This window comes from Cuculus canorus, chromosome 4 (assembly GCF_017976375.1).
Source record: "Cuculus canorus isolate bCucCan1 chromosome 4, bCucCan1.pri, whole genome shotgun sequence".
NCBI classification, from domain to species: Eukaryota; Metazoa; Chordata; class Aves; order Cuculiformes; family Cuculidae; genus Cuculus; species Cuculus canorus.
Genome location: NC_071404.1, coordinates 17,162,839 through 17,179,940, shown reverse-complemented (window position 1 = coordinate 17,179,940; position 17,102 = coordinate 17,162,839). Strand labels below are relative to the sequence as shown.

Sequence of the window (17,102 nt, the reverse complement as noted above, 5' to 3'; positions counted from 1 at the left end):
TCTAATATCTTTGTCTCACCTATAAATATGTGCCGAACCTTCTCCTTCTCCTCCCTCCCATGTAGTTTTTGTTATGTGAATGCAGTGTCACACATTACAGAAATTTTGGCAGATCGACTTTACAGCGAATTGCTTTCACCTCCATGTATTCCAACTTGTTAGCTTTTATTTTAGCTGCCTTTAAGGAAATTGCAAAATGTATTTATGATTGAGTTTTGATCCAGGTTTAGTATTATTTACACTGATTTTGCAGGCAATTTCCTTTAAAAGCCCGCCAGTTGTCACCAGCAGTTGCAGTGTGTACATTTTGCCACAGAATAGGGGTCTTTCTCCCCTAATTTCTCTCTGCCACAAACCCAGTGCAGTGGATGCATCTGGGGTCAGGTGAGGTCCAGCTCTTTTCTGTCCAGTTCACACACCTGATGCATGACCCAGACCACTACTCACCCCAGCTCTGGGTACCGCGCCATGACGTAACTGTAGCATCTTCCCAGGACGACTTCTTGCAAATTCTTAGTGGTCCCTCTGTCCGTCCAATTCAGCATTTTCAGACCAACCTCCTGCTTCCCGTGGGTCAGGACAGAGGCCAACACAACGGTGAGGATGAGGGCGGCCAGCAGGACCACCATTCCCACCAGAAGGACAGTCCGCTGCCGCGTCCGGGCAGATCCTTGCTGGAAAGGCATCCCGCGAGGGCTTGGGGAAGGACAGCACCAACTGCTCTCCCAGTGCAAAGGGAAAACAGCTTTCTAGCGTGTCACTGTGCGCCTCCCCCCCCCCCCCCCGCCCTGGTGACACCGCAGGGGCAGAGCCAGGGAGAGCGCAGGGATTCCAGCAGCTTGTCCAGTACGGGAGGATGCTTCCCACCGCCCCATTCCCCCCAGGCTGGGGCCAATTCCATTGTTTTTAAAGCCAAACAGTGGTTTGCTGGGCTTGACGTGGGAAGATAACAGCCTCCCTATTGTTTGACTTCTATTTCTCGCTTTGCCGTGACCTCAAAGTCAAACTTTGCAAAGCAGTCAGCAGTAACTTGCAAAAGTGCATCTCAGGAGATTTGTTGTAAAACTCCTGAAGCCTTTGTGCAAATTGCAGTGGCATGCTTCAGCTAATGTGTCAGCAGAAGCTGAATTCAAATGGCCTCAGTCTGTTTTCTCTAAATTAATTTGGTTTTAAATGGTAGGTGTTGGATCTGACTTCACCAAATGCAATGAGGAACTGTGCAGTACTCATAAAAATACAGATCAAGTCATTAACACACAATGAGCTGTGATATTTCTCTCCCTTGACGGACGTGGATTAGCTGTCACATGGATTTTTTCTAAGACTTCTGTGTAACTTGTGGGTGTCAGAGGCTGTGGGAAATCATCTAACAAGTAAATATTCTGTCCTCATTTTCTAAATAAGGCAATCCTACTTCCTCAGTCAAAAGCCAACATAAAATAAGACTCAAATAGCAAAATCTAAGTAAAAGAAATTATGCATGTCAGAATAATGTTATCTATAAATTACTAATAAGTTGTTAATAATTGCTTACCAGGCATCCATCTTTAACTGTCTGACTATGAGAAAGGGCATTTGCATCTCAATTTGCAGTAAGCGCCTCTGGAAGACCTGAGAAATGCTGTTCTCCTACCACTGCCTTCACTGGACAGCAATCTGTTTTTTTCAGATCCCTTTCTTGTTTTCCAAGAAATGATGCAAACTGTAGGTTTTACACAGAACTGAAGTTTCAGTTTAGGAGTGGCCTATCAGGCTGTCAGCCCTGAAGTGGTCAGGCAGCTGAACTAGATGATCGTTGTAGGTCCCTTTCAACTGAAATAGTCTATTCTTTATCTCTTCTTAAGAGAGATAACAGTTTTCTGTCTTCATGTCTTCTTCTGTGTGTCCTCAGTAGTCTCCATCATAAGTTCTGCAAAAGTGCTGAAAGCTCGGTAGGAGACAATTCATAAGAATCAGCTCATAACGGAAGTTTTCGCTCACAATCCTTTCAGCAAGCATGCAGGTTTTGCCTTGGCAGACCCAAATGATTGTTCTTTGTTTGTTCCTTGTTTTCATCATCCGGTAAATATGCATGCATGATATTTACAGCTGAATTTTGTGATCTTTTATTATACACAAGAGACATTATTGAACTTGTTTTATTTTTCCCTTGTTTATGTGTGTGCGGTTTCAACTTCCTGCTCTTCACTTTTATTAAATAAATGAATATTATTTTGGAAAAAAACCAACTGGTTACCCTAAGCAGTTTATGCAGTAAAACTGCAATCTCTGCTTGCTCTGGGCACTGAAGATACTCACATTCATTAAGTCTTAAGAGTCACTTTTAGAGTGGAACAATGGCATACCTAATTAAAAAGTTTAAAACTTTTAAAATCCACTATTTTTCAGTAACCTGATGTATGAAAATTTTTTTCTTCTGTTCAGATATGACATTGATTCATCAAGAAGGCTTCTTGTAAGCTTCTGCAGGTATGTAAATTAGAAAAGAAAGGTCAAGGGGAGTGTACCTGCCCTGATGAGTGAGACTGCCAAGCCTGCAACAACAGATGAGAAGAAGGCTGAAGTATTGAACAACTTTTTTGCCTTAGTCTTCACTAGCAACCTCTCTCACCACACCTCTCAAGTGGATAGGCGGCAAGACATGGACTAGGAGAGCAAAGTCCTTCCCACTGTAAGAGAAGAGCAGGTTTGCAACCACCTGAGGAACCTGGATGTACATAAGTCCATGGGAGTGAGTGAGATGCATCTGAGAGTTCCGAGAGAATAGGCTGATGTAGTTGCCAAGCCACTCTCCGTGATATTTGAAAAGTCATGACAGTCAGGCGAAGTCCCTGGTGACTTGAAAGAGGGGTAACATTGCACCCATTTTTTAGAAGGGCAGAAGAGGAGAACCCTGGGAACTACTGAGCTGTCAGCCTCACCTCTGTGCCTGGGAAGATTATGGAACACATTCTCCTAGAAGCTATGCTAAGGCACGTGGAGGACAGGGAGGTGATTCGAGACAGCCAGCATGGCTTCACCAAGGGCAAGTGCTACTTCACCAACCGAATGGCCTTCTGTGAAAGAGTGACTACATCAGTAGACAAGGGAAGACGCATGGACATCTTCTATCTGGACTTCTATAAGGCCATTGACATGGTCCCCCACAACATCCTTCTCTCTAAATTGTAGAGATATGGATTTGATGGGTGGACTATTCAGTGGATAAAAAATTGGATGGCCGCACCCATGGATAGTGGTCAATGGCTCGGTGTCCATATAGAGGTCAGTGACGAGCAGTGTCCCTGGGAGGTCTGTTCTGGGACCGGTGTTGTTTAATATCTTCATCAATGACATAGACGATGGGATGGAGTGCACCCTCAGCAAGTTTGTGGATGGCACCAAGCTGAGTGGTGAGGTTGACACCCCTGAGGGGCAGGATGCCATCCAGAGGGACCTTGACAAGCTGGAGAAGTGGGTTTGTGAAAACCTCCTGTAGTTCAACAAAGTGAAGTGCAAGGTCCTGCACTGGGGTCAGGGCAACCCTCAGTATCGATACAGACTGGGAGATGAAGAGGTTTAGATCAGCCCTGCAGAGAAGGACCTTGGGGTTCTGGTGGATGAGAAGCTGGACGTGAGTCAGCAATGTGCATTCGCAGCCCAGAAGGCAAACTGTAGCCTGGGCTGCATCAAAAGAAGTGTGGCCAGCAGATCAAGCCAGGGAGGTGATTCTGCCCCTCTACTGTGCTCTGGTGAGACTCCACCTGAAATACTGCATCCAGCTCTGAAGCCCTCAGCACAGGAACCAAGGGCCTGTTGGAGCGGATCCAGAGGAGGGCCACTAACATGATTAAAAGCCTAGAACACCTCCTCTATGAAGAGAGGCTGAGAAGGTTGGGTTTATTCAGCTTGGAGAAGGGAAGACTCCAAGAAGACATTATTGCAGCCTTTCAGTACTTAAAGGGAGTTTATAAGAAACACGAGGAAAAACTTTTTAGCAATAGGAGAAGGAGTAATGGTTTTAAACTGAAAGAGAAGTTTAGACTAGATATTAGGAAGAAGTTTTTTTCATTGAAGTTGGTGAAACACTGGCGCAGGTCACCCAGAGAGGTGGCAAATGCCCCATTCCTGGAAACTTTCAAGGTCAGTTTTGACGGGGCACTGAGCAACCTGGTCTAGTTGAAGATGTCCATGCTCACTGCAGGGAGGTTAGACTAGATGACCTTCATGGTCCCTTCAAATACAAACCATTCTACAATCCTAATAATAAATAAAGTGAGTGCAGATTCAGTGGCTCTGGAAGGTGTCCTCCTTGCTGCTGATTGTGTAACACCTCAAATTGTGTAAGGAATGTCAAAGACATTAAATGTCAAGCCTCCTTTCAGCAAGCCGTGGCAGCTAGCCCCTACTAGCAGAAGCAGAGTAGAGGAGGCAGAAGAAGGTCCAATAAAAGCTCATAGTCCTGGTGGTTCAGAAGCTGGTGCTGTCTTTCACAGTACAAATGTGAGCATGAACTCACTCCTTGCAAAAGTTCTGGTTGAAGAGGGTTTTCACAAGAGGTGCAAGTAAGATGATAATAGTGACTTCGTAAAGAAGGGATGAAACAGTATTCCCTGAACAGTAGAGTGTGAGGGGAGCACAGAAGAGAAAGTGAAATGAAGAAGGATGAAGGGAGGTGAAAAGCAGTGTCTTTTACAAGACTCTCGCATCCCTTAAGTCTGCAAATTGATCTAGATTACATAGAATCATAGAATGATAGAATAGTTTGGGTTGGAAAGGACCTCAAACCCCCCTGGCATGGGCAGGGACATGTCGTACTAGACCAGGCTGCCTGCTTCTTTCCTAAGCAGTTTTCCCAAGCAGACAACCTTAAGATGACCAACTTTATTCCACAGGATTTCAGTACCCTCAACAGGCCTAAGGAAATGCAAACCTAGGATTTCCCCTGAGATTGCATGGAAGCCTCATGGACCTGTATTCTTCTTGAACAGGCTTGCTAGTGGTTATTTTTTTTCTTCTTTGAGGAAAACTACAGTATTTAAAAGTGCTGTGTCTCATAAACAGAACCCTCTCAGCTATGTTACTTTACAAAGATAGCAAATCTAAACTCATCCTAGTCTGTTCAAGGTGTGTCCAATCCTCTGCCAGCATTTACACTACATTTTTTGGGTGGAGTGATTTGAAAGTGGGCGTATAAGACCAGAAGGCAGAAATACTTCAGGCATCTAATCTCCAGCCTCTGCTTTGATAACATGGGTTGCAGCAGGGGACTTGCATAAGAATGAAGATGCCACGTGTATAATTTATCGGTCTTGATCCATACTGCTAGGAATATTGCAAGAGAAAAGCAGATAGCTCCCACTGCTACCTTCAAGTGCTGCAGATCTTATTTTTTTGAGGCAACAAGGTATAACAAACCACCCTCCAGTCATTCCCAAGGTCTGATCGCTCAAAAGTTTGCTTTATTGTTTTCTTTTTCGCTGTCCACCGAATGTGGATAGTTTTGGCATCCAAAACACGGCTGATGACACAAAAAGTCCTTCACAGCAGAAATTGCTGGTAAAAGTTGGTGTGCAGCAGCAGTTCAGTGGGACTGAACTTGTCCAAAACAGCATCTTGCAAACATAGGTAAGAAAATATGTTGAACATCTTTTCACTGTTTCTAGGAATGATTCCTAGTGTTTCTTCCTATGATTGTGTGGTTTGCCTATGTTTTGGTCATTCCTCACTGGCCTCTCTTTCTCATCTGGGTGTGACGTGTGGCCAGTGCTCCAGCAGAAATCAAAACTACACCCCTGCCTTTAAGGGAAGGGAGCTCAGTTATACTAGTAGTCAATATGTACATGTGATAGAAAAAAAGGCTGCTTCAAATGCTACACAGAGAGTTTAGGAGTCATGAAAACTCATTTTAACATAATGTCTGGATTACAATAATACCATGGTATTCACAGTGCCACTGATCACTCCCAGTGTTGTGGACACCTGTAATTACTGGCTGTCACTTCTCAGTAAAACATATGAACGAAATAATTTGAACTGAAAAGAGCAGAAGCTGTGATAATAATTGATTCCTGACTTGTGTTGGAACAGCAATGACTCTTCTCATCGCTTCCCAATTTCACAGGGTAAATGCTGTCATAACATTTGGAGAAAGTTTGAGATGAACACTGAAAATAAAATGATAAATGGGCTGGTGTAAGGAAATCAGCTAGTATAAAGTGACAGCTGTGAAGAGCTGTGTGCCATCCAACTGTACACACCAGCTACTGTGAAAAATGCTTTTGTAACTCAGTGTCTGGGCATTGTGTTCACCTCCTCTTTCTTTCAACTGCCCAGCTTGCAACCACAGGAGCTTTCCTTGAGGACTGTATTCTGGGTGAAGTGCATAAGCACTCGCAGGATATAGGACAGTTAATTAACCTGTGAGTTGCTTTGTGTTTTTCTGGCAGCCTGCACTGAACCTACCCTAGAGTTATAGATGCACAAAGAGACCAACAGACAGATAACAGTGCCTTAACTCTGAGCCTGCACTAGCAGCCATCTGAAATACATGAAGAACATCCCATTCATGTCTTCCACAAAGCCATATCCATTCCTGGAAACATGGATTATGCTTCTGTTTACCAGATAAGCTGTCTGAAGACATTTCCTTCCTGACCCCAAGTCTTTCTTTGGTTGCCATCACCTAGTTGTCTTCTTCAGCGCGGTGGTATTGTCTTACTCATTTTGTTGCTATTTGACTCTGATTTCATTTTTTTGCCTTGCAGGTTCTTTAAGTTTATTTCTGATGCCAAAAAGTTTCTTTTATATGTTAAAGTCTGTGTATCAGATACTAGGGAGAGTTGATCTCCTCAGAACAGGACAGTGTGGCTTCCATTCATAGCAATGCACACCTTATCTAAGCAGACTCCCCAATAAGATGTAGATGTATGAGTAGAAATAACCAGAAGAGCAGTTCTACAGCCCAGTTCACTAGACTTTAGTTGAGATTGGCCAATAAATTATTTTTTTGTGGAGGGAGGGAAAGGGCTGACAGATGTAGAAACAGACAAGCGAATGAAGTGATTGCATAGGCCTCCTTCCATTTGTGAGCCAGGATCAAAATAAATTATGGCCCACTTACAAGGGTGCAAATAACTCTACAATAGTAATGATGCAAAGTGCTGGTAAATAATAGTATACCAAAATTGTGGTAAATAATAGTATACTCCATTGCTAACTGCAGGTACAGTATAAAATCTAGCTGATTAACTAGGTAATTGCCTTTTAGACCTTTGTCAGCTAACTGCAAGCTTTCATCTTTGTTTTTTTCCGTATCTTCAGCATTTTGTCAGTTCTTTCAAAGCGTATTGCATGCTTTTCTTTCTCTGCCTTGTTGCACAGAGAAGCAGTTTGAAAGTTCATAAGCCTTTTATGTTTTTTTTCTGTGTGGTTTGTATATATAGTGCAGGGCCTTTGAGTGACTGAAACTGAGGGACTGGTGCACTATAACTTTGTTCCATTCTGTGAAATTGTTGCCTCATTTGAATGGTGATTTAGTTCCTTCCTGACCTATTTCTAACTAGTTCACTAAAGCAATCACTAATGTAGATGTAAAGCTGACTGCTGAGTTTAAAGATGCACATATGCTTTTTTACCTTTTTATTTTGCACGCTTGCAGCTTTTCAGATCTGTAACGTTACAGATGAAGTCATCTTCTATTCTGAAAAGTCATAGAGGAGGCAAAAGCAGTAAAACTGCTTTGTGTTTGCATGCGTGTTGATTCACTGCTACTGAATTTTTTGTGAGGAGCTGCCCCTAATTCATTGGAAAAATAAGTAATATCTTAATTGCTACCTGCCTCTCAGTCACTAATAGATACTTCTGAACTTATTATACATGCGTGTGTGTTTGAAACTGCGAAGTGATCCGGCAAGAGCAAGGCAAGAGCAGCTTCATCTGACCGCAGGGCAATTCGCTCAAGCTGGTAGACCCAGAATGGGGGAAATTATCCAGGAAAATGGCACCCGCAAGTCATTATTTGCAGTTTGACCACTACAGCCTGTTGGGGCTTTCTGGCTCTTTAACCTGTATTGCTTCTAAGCAGGCTGTTTTTCCACATGGAAGTTATAAATTTTGTTTCATGTGCCGCTGAGGGGCTTTGGTGGGGAAACGAGAGTGCTAGATCAGCCTGTGCTGACAAGCACGATGCCTGTCTCCTCTCAATAAAGCATTCTGCTCTCTCAACCGGAATGTACCATTTTTTTTCCTATGTGTTCTCACACATGAGGACAGTGTAGGAGGACCAAATGTCACCACTGTGCCTTGTAGCTTTGTCGGTGACATTTTTATTACCCTACGCACGCTCCTGGCTATATGTGGTGTGGATGCTTCTCATCTCAAGACTTGTGTGGGATGTTGAGGGTATAAAGAAAGAAAGAAAAAACAATACCGATAAAATCTAACAAATATGATAGTGGTTTTACTTTCCGTATGAATAACGTGAAGAAGCACAGGTATGAAGGTCTTAATGCTGGATGCACCGATTTTGAACTGTACAGCCAGAAAGAGCCAGCATGGCAGCACATGACGAAGTGACATCACAACTGAAAACTCTTCATTCAAGGCAAAACACTCCTGCGCTCGCAAAGGCTTATGCCAGCTGGCAATTTCTCCCTCTGTGCACCCTTTTGCCTCCTCTTTGTCAAATACAATATTTGTGTGCTGCTGAAGGGCAGGGCAGAATTAAGGGCCACCAGCACAGTGCTGTTTTGTTCCTGTGTGAGTCACTGGATGTTCGGGTCCATCTGTCTATCACCTGTCAGGTCTGTAATTGGGAGTAAGCTTAGATGGGCATGAGACACTGCCTGGTGGACCTGCTTGGGTTGTTCAGGGAGATTCCCCACCACACCCCCATCTGCTCTTGCCATCTTCTGCAGCTCTCTGCCTCAGTCCCACTTCTATGGTTTGTCTTCGTCCATGCAAAACTGACCTCCCAGGACAGAGCAGTTCAATGCTCTGGTGCTGGGCACCAGCACTGACTGGGTTGCCTTTCAGGGACCCGGTGCAGTAGAGGAATGGTGCTTTGCTATTTTAGTAGGGATGAATTGATCTGATAGTAGTTTTCTCAAAACCCAGAGTCGGTGAACAATTTCTAGTTATTAATCAGCAGGATGGGGAATTTTATGATCAAAATGGGCAATTAGTAAAAAATTACTACTTAGGAAATGTTGAAAAATGGCCTTAAAAAGGAAAAAAGATACAGAACTAGAGTTTGGTGTGACTGAAACATTTGTGACTGAATGACTGTCTTTTTCAAAGACTTGGCAGATACGACCCAAGGGGATACTTGAACATCAAAAGATCCCAGGAGAGCGGATTGATGGCAAGGACAATATCCTCAGTGTACAAGAATGGTCTATCCTGATGGGCAGGAAGTTGAAGCTGTAGCAGGAGGCCAGATCAGCCAAACTGGGAATTCCTGACAGTTTAATTGTTGGAAGAAAGCGTAATAGGTGAGCAGAAGCAGGGACGAACTATCTGGGAGGAATGTAGAAGCATCACCTAGACTCTTAGGTATTGTGATAAAGCTCATCTGCATGTTCACAAAGTAGATCAACAGGGACAGTGGTGGGAAGGAGAGACCAGATGATATCCCACCTGGCCCCTCCAGGTCCATCACAGGGGCCATCTGCCCATCAAAGGCTCATTTGCACAGGCCCAGGGGAGCAGAAGGGCACAAAGACAGGTAGGAAGCCAAACTGGGGACTCCTGAGGAACCTTCTCTGAATTCCTCCAGGACTGTTGCAGCAAATGAATCAGCCCCACTGTCCAGGCATGACACCTGTCACTATGAGCCCTGGGGAACAGCTCTCTGGATCACCTTTTGGACTAAGTGGCTTACTGCTGGGGGGTAGGAAATATAGAATCATAAAACCACTAGGTTGGAAAAGACCTCTTGGATCACCGAGTCCAACCATTCCTATCTGCCACTAAACCATGTCCCTGAGCACCTCATCAACCCATCTTTTAAATACCTCCAGGGATGGTGACTCCACCACCTCTCTTGCCGGTGCCTGATGACACTTTCTGTGAAAATTTTTTTCCTGATATCCAGTCTGAACCTCCCCTGGCGGAGCTTGAGGCCATTCCCCCTTGTCCTGTCCCCTGTCACTTGGGAGAAAAGGCCAGCTCCCTCCTCTCTACAACCTCCATTCAGGAAGGTATCACAATACCATTCAGGAAGTTGTAGAGAGGAGGGAGCTGGCCTTTTCTGGAGGTTGTAGAGAGCAATAAGGTCCCCCCTCAGCCTCCTCTTCTCCAGGCTAAACAACCCCAGTTCCCTCAGCTGCTCCTCATGACACTTGTTCTCCAGCCCCCACACCAGCTTCGTTGCTGTTCTCTGGACACGCTCCAGAGCCTCAACATCCTTCTTGTAGCGAGAGACCCAGAACTGAACACAGGATTCAAGGTGTGGCCTCACCAGTGCCGAGTACAGGGGCAGAATAACCTCCCTAGACCTGCTGGTCATGCCATTTCTGATACACGTGAAGATGCTATTGGCCTTCATGGCCACCTGGGCACACTGTGGAATGCAGCAGAAAAGCAGTTCACATCACATGGGATGTTTAAGGGAAGAAACAAAGGTGAGGTTTAGATGATTTGGGAGGAACAGAGGTCGTAAAATAGAGAGGTACAAGAGTACAGAGAGACAGTCACGTAAATAGTTGGCTGCTCAGCTCGCTTGCCTGGCCATGCCCTATGCCTGACCGGGGGAGTCTGTCCTGTCTTCTTCTTAAACTCCTTTCCTGCCCTTCCCTTGGTGATGGCTCTCTGTTCCATGCATGCACAGCTGTGTAAGGAAGTGTGAATGCAACAAAGGCTCAGACCATGCACGTCCCTAGAGCCAGTGGCTGGAATGTGGCTGTGTGAGTGAGTGTGTGAGGGCCAGCAGAGATCAAGCTGGAGGAGCCAGTGAGCAGAAGACCACCTGGGAGTAAGGGTGTGAGTGGGTCTCTAAGGGACAGCTCTGGCTGTGAGAGCACCAGGGAGTCAGCTATAGGACCAGGGGAGTCCTGGCCAGTTTTGCATGATGGATGTGTAGGGAAGGAATTAAGAAAGCCAAGCCTGGATCGAAGTTAAAACTGGTGAGATGTAGAAGGGCACCAAGAATGGCTTCCACAGGCACATCCACAGCAAGATGAACACCAAGGAAAAGATGGAGCCACTGGTCAATGGGGAAGGTGACCTAGTCTAAACAGGCACTGGAAAAACAGAGGCAAGCAAAGTCTTTGACTCAGTCTCTGCTGGCAAGGTCTGTTCTCAGGCCTTCTAGGGTCTTTGTGCCTACAGTGCCCAGTTAGGAGTTTTGGGGAGAAAATTACTACCCATAGTAGAGGAAGAATGAGTCAGGGACCATTTGAGCACCCTGGTTGAATACAAGTCCAAATGAGATGCATCTGAGGATAGTAAGGACAAGCTGGTTTACATCACTGCGAAGCTACCATTGTCTTTGAGAGAACCCTTCCCTGAAGCTACAATTTTGTGATAACAACTTGCAGAATGCAGACAGATCCCCATGATTTCTAATGGATAGCCAGCAGAACTAAAGAACCTTACTAGACAAGTCTCCAAAGGTATTGGGATCTAGGGAACTGAAGACAGATGGAAATCTAACTAATCTTTCCTTAAAGACAATAGCTCAAATCAATTATGTGTAAGAGCAAATCTCCAGGTAGCTTAAGGTCGACTGTGAATGCGACACGCTGTGGAACATTATTTGTACTGCTTAAATTAGAATTGTAAATGTCCTTGATAAAACGTTAGCCATCAGATTTTAAAATAAACACACCCAGTATGACTGACTGCTAAAATTCTATGGACAGCTAAAGATATTACAAAAATAAAGCTGGTTTTCCAGTTACGCATTCGCGTTACAAAATAAAAAAGGAACATTACTATGTATGACAGGCCCTTCCAGACAGAAAATATTTAGCAATTGCCATTCTTGCAAAACTTACAGTGTCACTGAACAATGTGGGTTGGAAAGGACCTCTGTAGGTTATCTGGTCCCACCACATACTCAAATCAGGGCTAACTTCTAGGTTAGATTAGGTTGCTCAGGATGTTCTCCAGTGGAGTTTTGAAAACCTTCATGGATGGAGAACCCAGAATCTCTCCAGGCAGCCACTCTCACAATTATCTTTTAAAAAAGTCTAGCCAGAATTATGCTTGGTGCCCTTTTTGCTCATTGCCCCAGGCCTTTCACTGTGCACTACTGAAAAAACATACGGCTCCATCTTCTTTACAATGCTCTCTTGATAGCAGAAGAAACTATCCTTTCTGGATACCTTTACGGATCTTCTTTTGGAAGATTTGTTGCTAAAGCATACAGAAGTGTCTCATGGACAGTTATGATGCCCAGGCCTTTACAATGTTTCTGACACTCACCCACCAGTCATTTTGAAAAGATTTTAAGATATGCTTCCTCTTAGACGAACAATTTTTTAAGAAATAGATGAGATGAAGGGGAACTGTGTTAAGGAGTTATAGCATGGCTATGTCAGGACCAATTTTTTTTTTTTTCTGAATGACTTCCATTAGGCATTTGATAAAGCAGAAACAGTTATATACTCTTCGGTTCCCTTGAGTCCTAGAAGACAATCTGTCACACCATATTCTGTCCTTCCAAATGCCCTTACAAACATAGCACTGAAAATTAACTCCAGTCTTTTATATGCTATTGTTTCACAGCAGGCTATGGAGATAGTGGAAGTGATGAAAGCTTTTCAGGGCCCATAACAGAGCTTAAGGTTCTTAAATTAGTGACTTTTTTCCTTAGTGTTGTACTCTGCTGAAATGGCACTGAAAGGACTAGATTATAAGTAGCTTGTTTCTAGGATGTGATTTACGGACAGTCAAATTATTTCAGTCAGATCAAGAATCCAGTGAGATACACTCAGAAGAATATAATGTACTCTGATCTTCCACAGAAGTCGTGACATTTGTCCTGCAGCTCAGGTGTTTCAAACTGTGCTGCAGTTTTGACTGCCTTAAAAATTACTAACACTATGATGGCATATGCATTTAAAGCTCATGTCCAGGGAAGGGGTGTTTAGGAACAGCTATTCCTTAATCATTCTCTGCAGAGGTGTGCACAGTTTAGTTCCTTTCTCCTTGGCTGTCTGATTAGTCTTCTCTTCTTGACGCTGTGTGAGCTCACTTGTAGCCAGCTGGAGCCATGACAGCACCAACTGTGCCGTCCAGTGTGAGACAGGGTAACAGATACTGATGACTGATTTTATTCTTTGTTTATTGCAAACAGAGATCCCAGAGGGTCCAAAAAGTTTTCCCTCTTTAGACCAACCTTCTATCTCCCATTGCTGTGCTTGTTTATCCTGCTGGTCTCAAGTGTCAGCCAACCTGCTCCTTCTTCACTTGGCGCGCCTGGCGCTTGTACAGGTGCTTCCTAAGCTTTGCTGCCGCCTGAATAATTTCCTGCTGTCACCAGTGCTGGTTTTTTGCATTTCCCACTTTCTCAGCCAAAGTGGTGGGTTTGTAACAAAACAAAGTCTTAGCTGGGGTTTGTACATTGATTTTCTCATGAAACAAGGCAACGTGCTGAGATCCCCTACATACAGCTGATGGGGAAGGAGGTATAGTGCCAACGTAAGCTGTGGAGTAACTGCAGAAGAGTCTGAAGAAACCAGTTATTTCATTCTTCTGTATCACCCACACTAGTTTTTGATATGCCTTTCTATTTAGATATGTCAGGAAACAATGTCCTAGACAATTAAAAAAAACAAACCACATTCAAGGGTATAGCGCTTAAAGCACAGATCTGCAGAGTGGGAGACCCATGTTTAATGAATCATGCATACAATATCAATCAGGCCATAAATATTTTTTTTTTTTTACTCTAGCCATGTTTAATTTATACAAAATAGAACAGCTGCAATAGAAAAGTTTGCAGGTAAGTGAGAGCTACATTAAAGCTATAACCTCGCAGTGCAGGATCTTACTGTGATTTCTGATGAGGTTGCCATACGTTTTTTATGGGCAAAACATTCTTCAAGGTTTAGTTTTAGTGCAGAGGAAAAGCAATTGCTGTAACCTCAACAACTTTCATGAAAACAAGTGCTTGTTTTCTGGCCAGTACTAATTATTATGCTGCTCACACATTCTGAAGGGAAATACGCAGCAGACTCCTATCCCACTGAGGCAGCCAGGGAAACAAAGTTGATATAGAACTATGCTCTGCAAGTCCAGGAATGTATAAATAGTGAAATTTCTCTTAAAAGAACTATATGCAGTAGATACACCACTTTGAAAGGATCCATGTGATGATTCAAAGGACAAAACCCAAGAAACTTGAAAGACAAGATCTTTCCTGGCTGCCAACTATGTAAAAATACGCTTTCGTATACATGTATATAAATATTTCTCTAGGATTTGATGCTGTGGCTTCCAAGTTTATTGGTTATGCTTACTCTCCTTAACTTCTTTTCGCACAACACATGTCATATACTTTGCCTGTCATCATTCCTTCATATTATTCCAGAAGCTCTTTTTTCATTTAACCACATGCTAATGGGCAGCACTGGCAGAAAGTTCAGAGTGAAAGCCCAGAGCTTTCATTCTGCTTCGTGGAAATACCAGCTTTAGGTTTTATGGCATCCTTCATTAAAACAAAGGGAAAAGTAAGAATGAAGTAGAACACAGGCCAGTATGTTGTACAGTTACAATTTGATATAGCAAGACTAAAATTTCCATGGAATACTTATTTCTGCTTATTTGCTTCCTCACTTGCTGCTCTTCAAAACAGCACAGTGTGACCTAGGAGCTCTTCCACACCTGTACCTTGATTTACTGTAGCAGATAGAATACATGTATTTATTTAGCACTGCTCTCTTGACTTTATCTGTTGCAAATGTGTGAGGCAAAACAGGTCCTCCTGCATTCTGGTCACCCAGTATTTGCCAAATTCTTGACCTATAAATCTGGTTTCGGCCTTCAATACTTTACATTCTTTGTTCATTATTTATCCAAGCACTCATTGGCACCTGATACCAGACCATATCGCATGTAATCACTAAGAGATGCCCAGGCAAACACAGTTACTGGATTAAAAATACTGTGTATTTGCTAATGATTATATATAATGGGACAACTGGAGTTACCCCAGACATACAGTCCTGGAGGATCCCCTCCAACTGCCTTTTGGGAACTTACCACACTTACTGCTTACATAGCACAGAGGCATTCCTAGTCAAATGGTCACAAATGAAAGACTAGTTACACTATTTTACTACCTGCTACTGAAAGGAAATGCATATTACAATTTCTTCCTTCATTTTCCTTCCATAAAACTTACAACATCATTACTTTCTCCTCGCATATTCTGCTAAAAATATTAAGTAATTCACCAGAACTGAGATCAGGTTCATCTTTGCTGTGAGTGGCAGGGAAGAGAGAAGAAGGTAGCGAGAAGGGGCTGCCCAGGCAGTGTGGATAATACTTCAGCACAGTGTGAGGGTATGTTCCATGCTCTGAGGCTCTAGCTTCCCGTGCGCCTCTCCCTGCCAGCCTGCACTTCAACCTGCACTGCTACAGTACGGGAACAGGAGTATCCTCTAAACTTGCTTTCATAATTCACAGAAAACTGTAGGAAATCAGATGTCTGCAGATTATAAATAAGATCTGGCAGATTATATTCTTCCCCTCTCAGATAAAGTGGCAAGTAAACGTACACTGGGCAGAAGATGGAATTAGGAAAAATCTGAAAATCAGAAAAATACTTGTAAGGTGCTTGAGTCACCCCAACATTTGCCTACATTAAGATGCCATGTCTTCCCACACTGAGCTATTTTAAACTAAAATTCTTGACTCTGCTAAAAGCACTTTACAGTCTATTGTTAAAGGAGAACACATCAGACTTACTTCTAGTTAATCCAATTGAAAAGAAAACTACTGAAAAAGTTAGCTTTCTTTGAACAATAAGTAATACACAGCTTCTTGAGGCTTCAGTTCAAGTTTCACTACATTTGAGATAGTGGGTAAGAAACAGTCATGTCAGCTGATTATCACATCGAGGCTAATATGACAAAAATAGCCACCAGCAGTATAAAAAGGTCAGAGGGGTGAACATGTTGTCCTTGCTTTATTCTCATAACTTCTTAGTCCAGAGCACTTGAGAGTTTGCATTTAAAAGTAGACAGTGCAGGTATGAGCAGATGTATATGTATGCAGGCACAGACATGCTGAAAAAATGATTTATTCTGTATTAGAGTTTGGCTTTTGTCAGATATAATGACCGGAACATTCGCAGCTGGAAAAACAAAAAGTAGGTTAGCAGAAGAGGAAATTATATTTATTTCTATATGGGAATGAAGAGCATGACATAACTGAGTTCTTTAAGTGGTTGACAAAATGGGCAAAGGCAGGAAATACTACCTTAGTATCAGTAGCTTCCACAAGTCTGTCTGAAGAAATGCAGAAGACCTTGTAATGGTCCTGTACACAATGCTTTCATTTGCCTTAAGTAGTTGGAGATTAACAGATCTACACAGGGCATCCAAATGGATTCACAATGAACTGATATACGTAATATTTTCATATTAAATATTTTTCCTCTTGAATTCAGGTCTGGAGACAGCTGGTTTTGCAGTAAAACTAGTACAAGTATGAAAGAAACATTCTGAATCTGTGCTTGAGGCACCCTGCTGGACATTATCAGGCTTGCATGAGTTTATGCAGAAGGGCAGATGCCTTTGGATATTATGATTTCTCCAAATTTGGCACAACTGTTACATGAAACATTGTTAATTAGAGAACTTATCGAGTGTTTAACATAGAGCACAGGTATACCTAGCTGATTCTCACCACATAAGTGTAAAATGTATGTGTAAATAGCACTATTCACACATTTTGTAGATGTAGGAATAAAAGAGAGATATAAGGGATTGTCTTGCTCACAAGTTTTTGTTAGTGTCTCTATCTTCCTCCAGATGTAAAAAATGACCTTATTGTTTCTTGCTTTGCTGTCAGTTCTGCCCCTTTGCTTCCAAGAAGCCAGTCTCACTGGGTTTTTTTACACGGATTAAAACCCAATATATTAAACTCAGAACAACCAATCCCCACTCAGC

The 17,102-nt window shown here is 43.0% G+C and overlaps 1 protein-coding gene across 4 annotated transcripts in view; it reads right to left on the bottom strand.

The window, feature by feature from the left end:
- Window positions 1–757, bottom strand: part of LOC104067733 (ADP-ribosyl cyclase/cyclic ADP-ribose hydrolase 1) — a 49,654-nt gene extending 48,897 nt beyond the window's left edge. For all 4 annotated transcript variants that reach the window (XR_008449590.1, XR_008449591.1, XR_008449592.1 and 1 more), the window contains exon 1: window positions 448–757. Coding sequence is in view for 1 of the 4 variants with exons in the window: in XM_054064807.1 (XP_053920782.1) it covers window positions 448–686 (239 nt within the window). In the remaining 3 variants the exon portion in view is untranslated. The remainder of the gene's footprint in view (window positions 1–447) is intronic.
- Window positions 758–17,102: the final 16,345 nt, after the last annotated feature.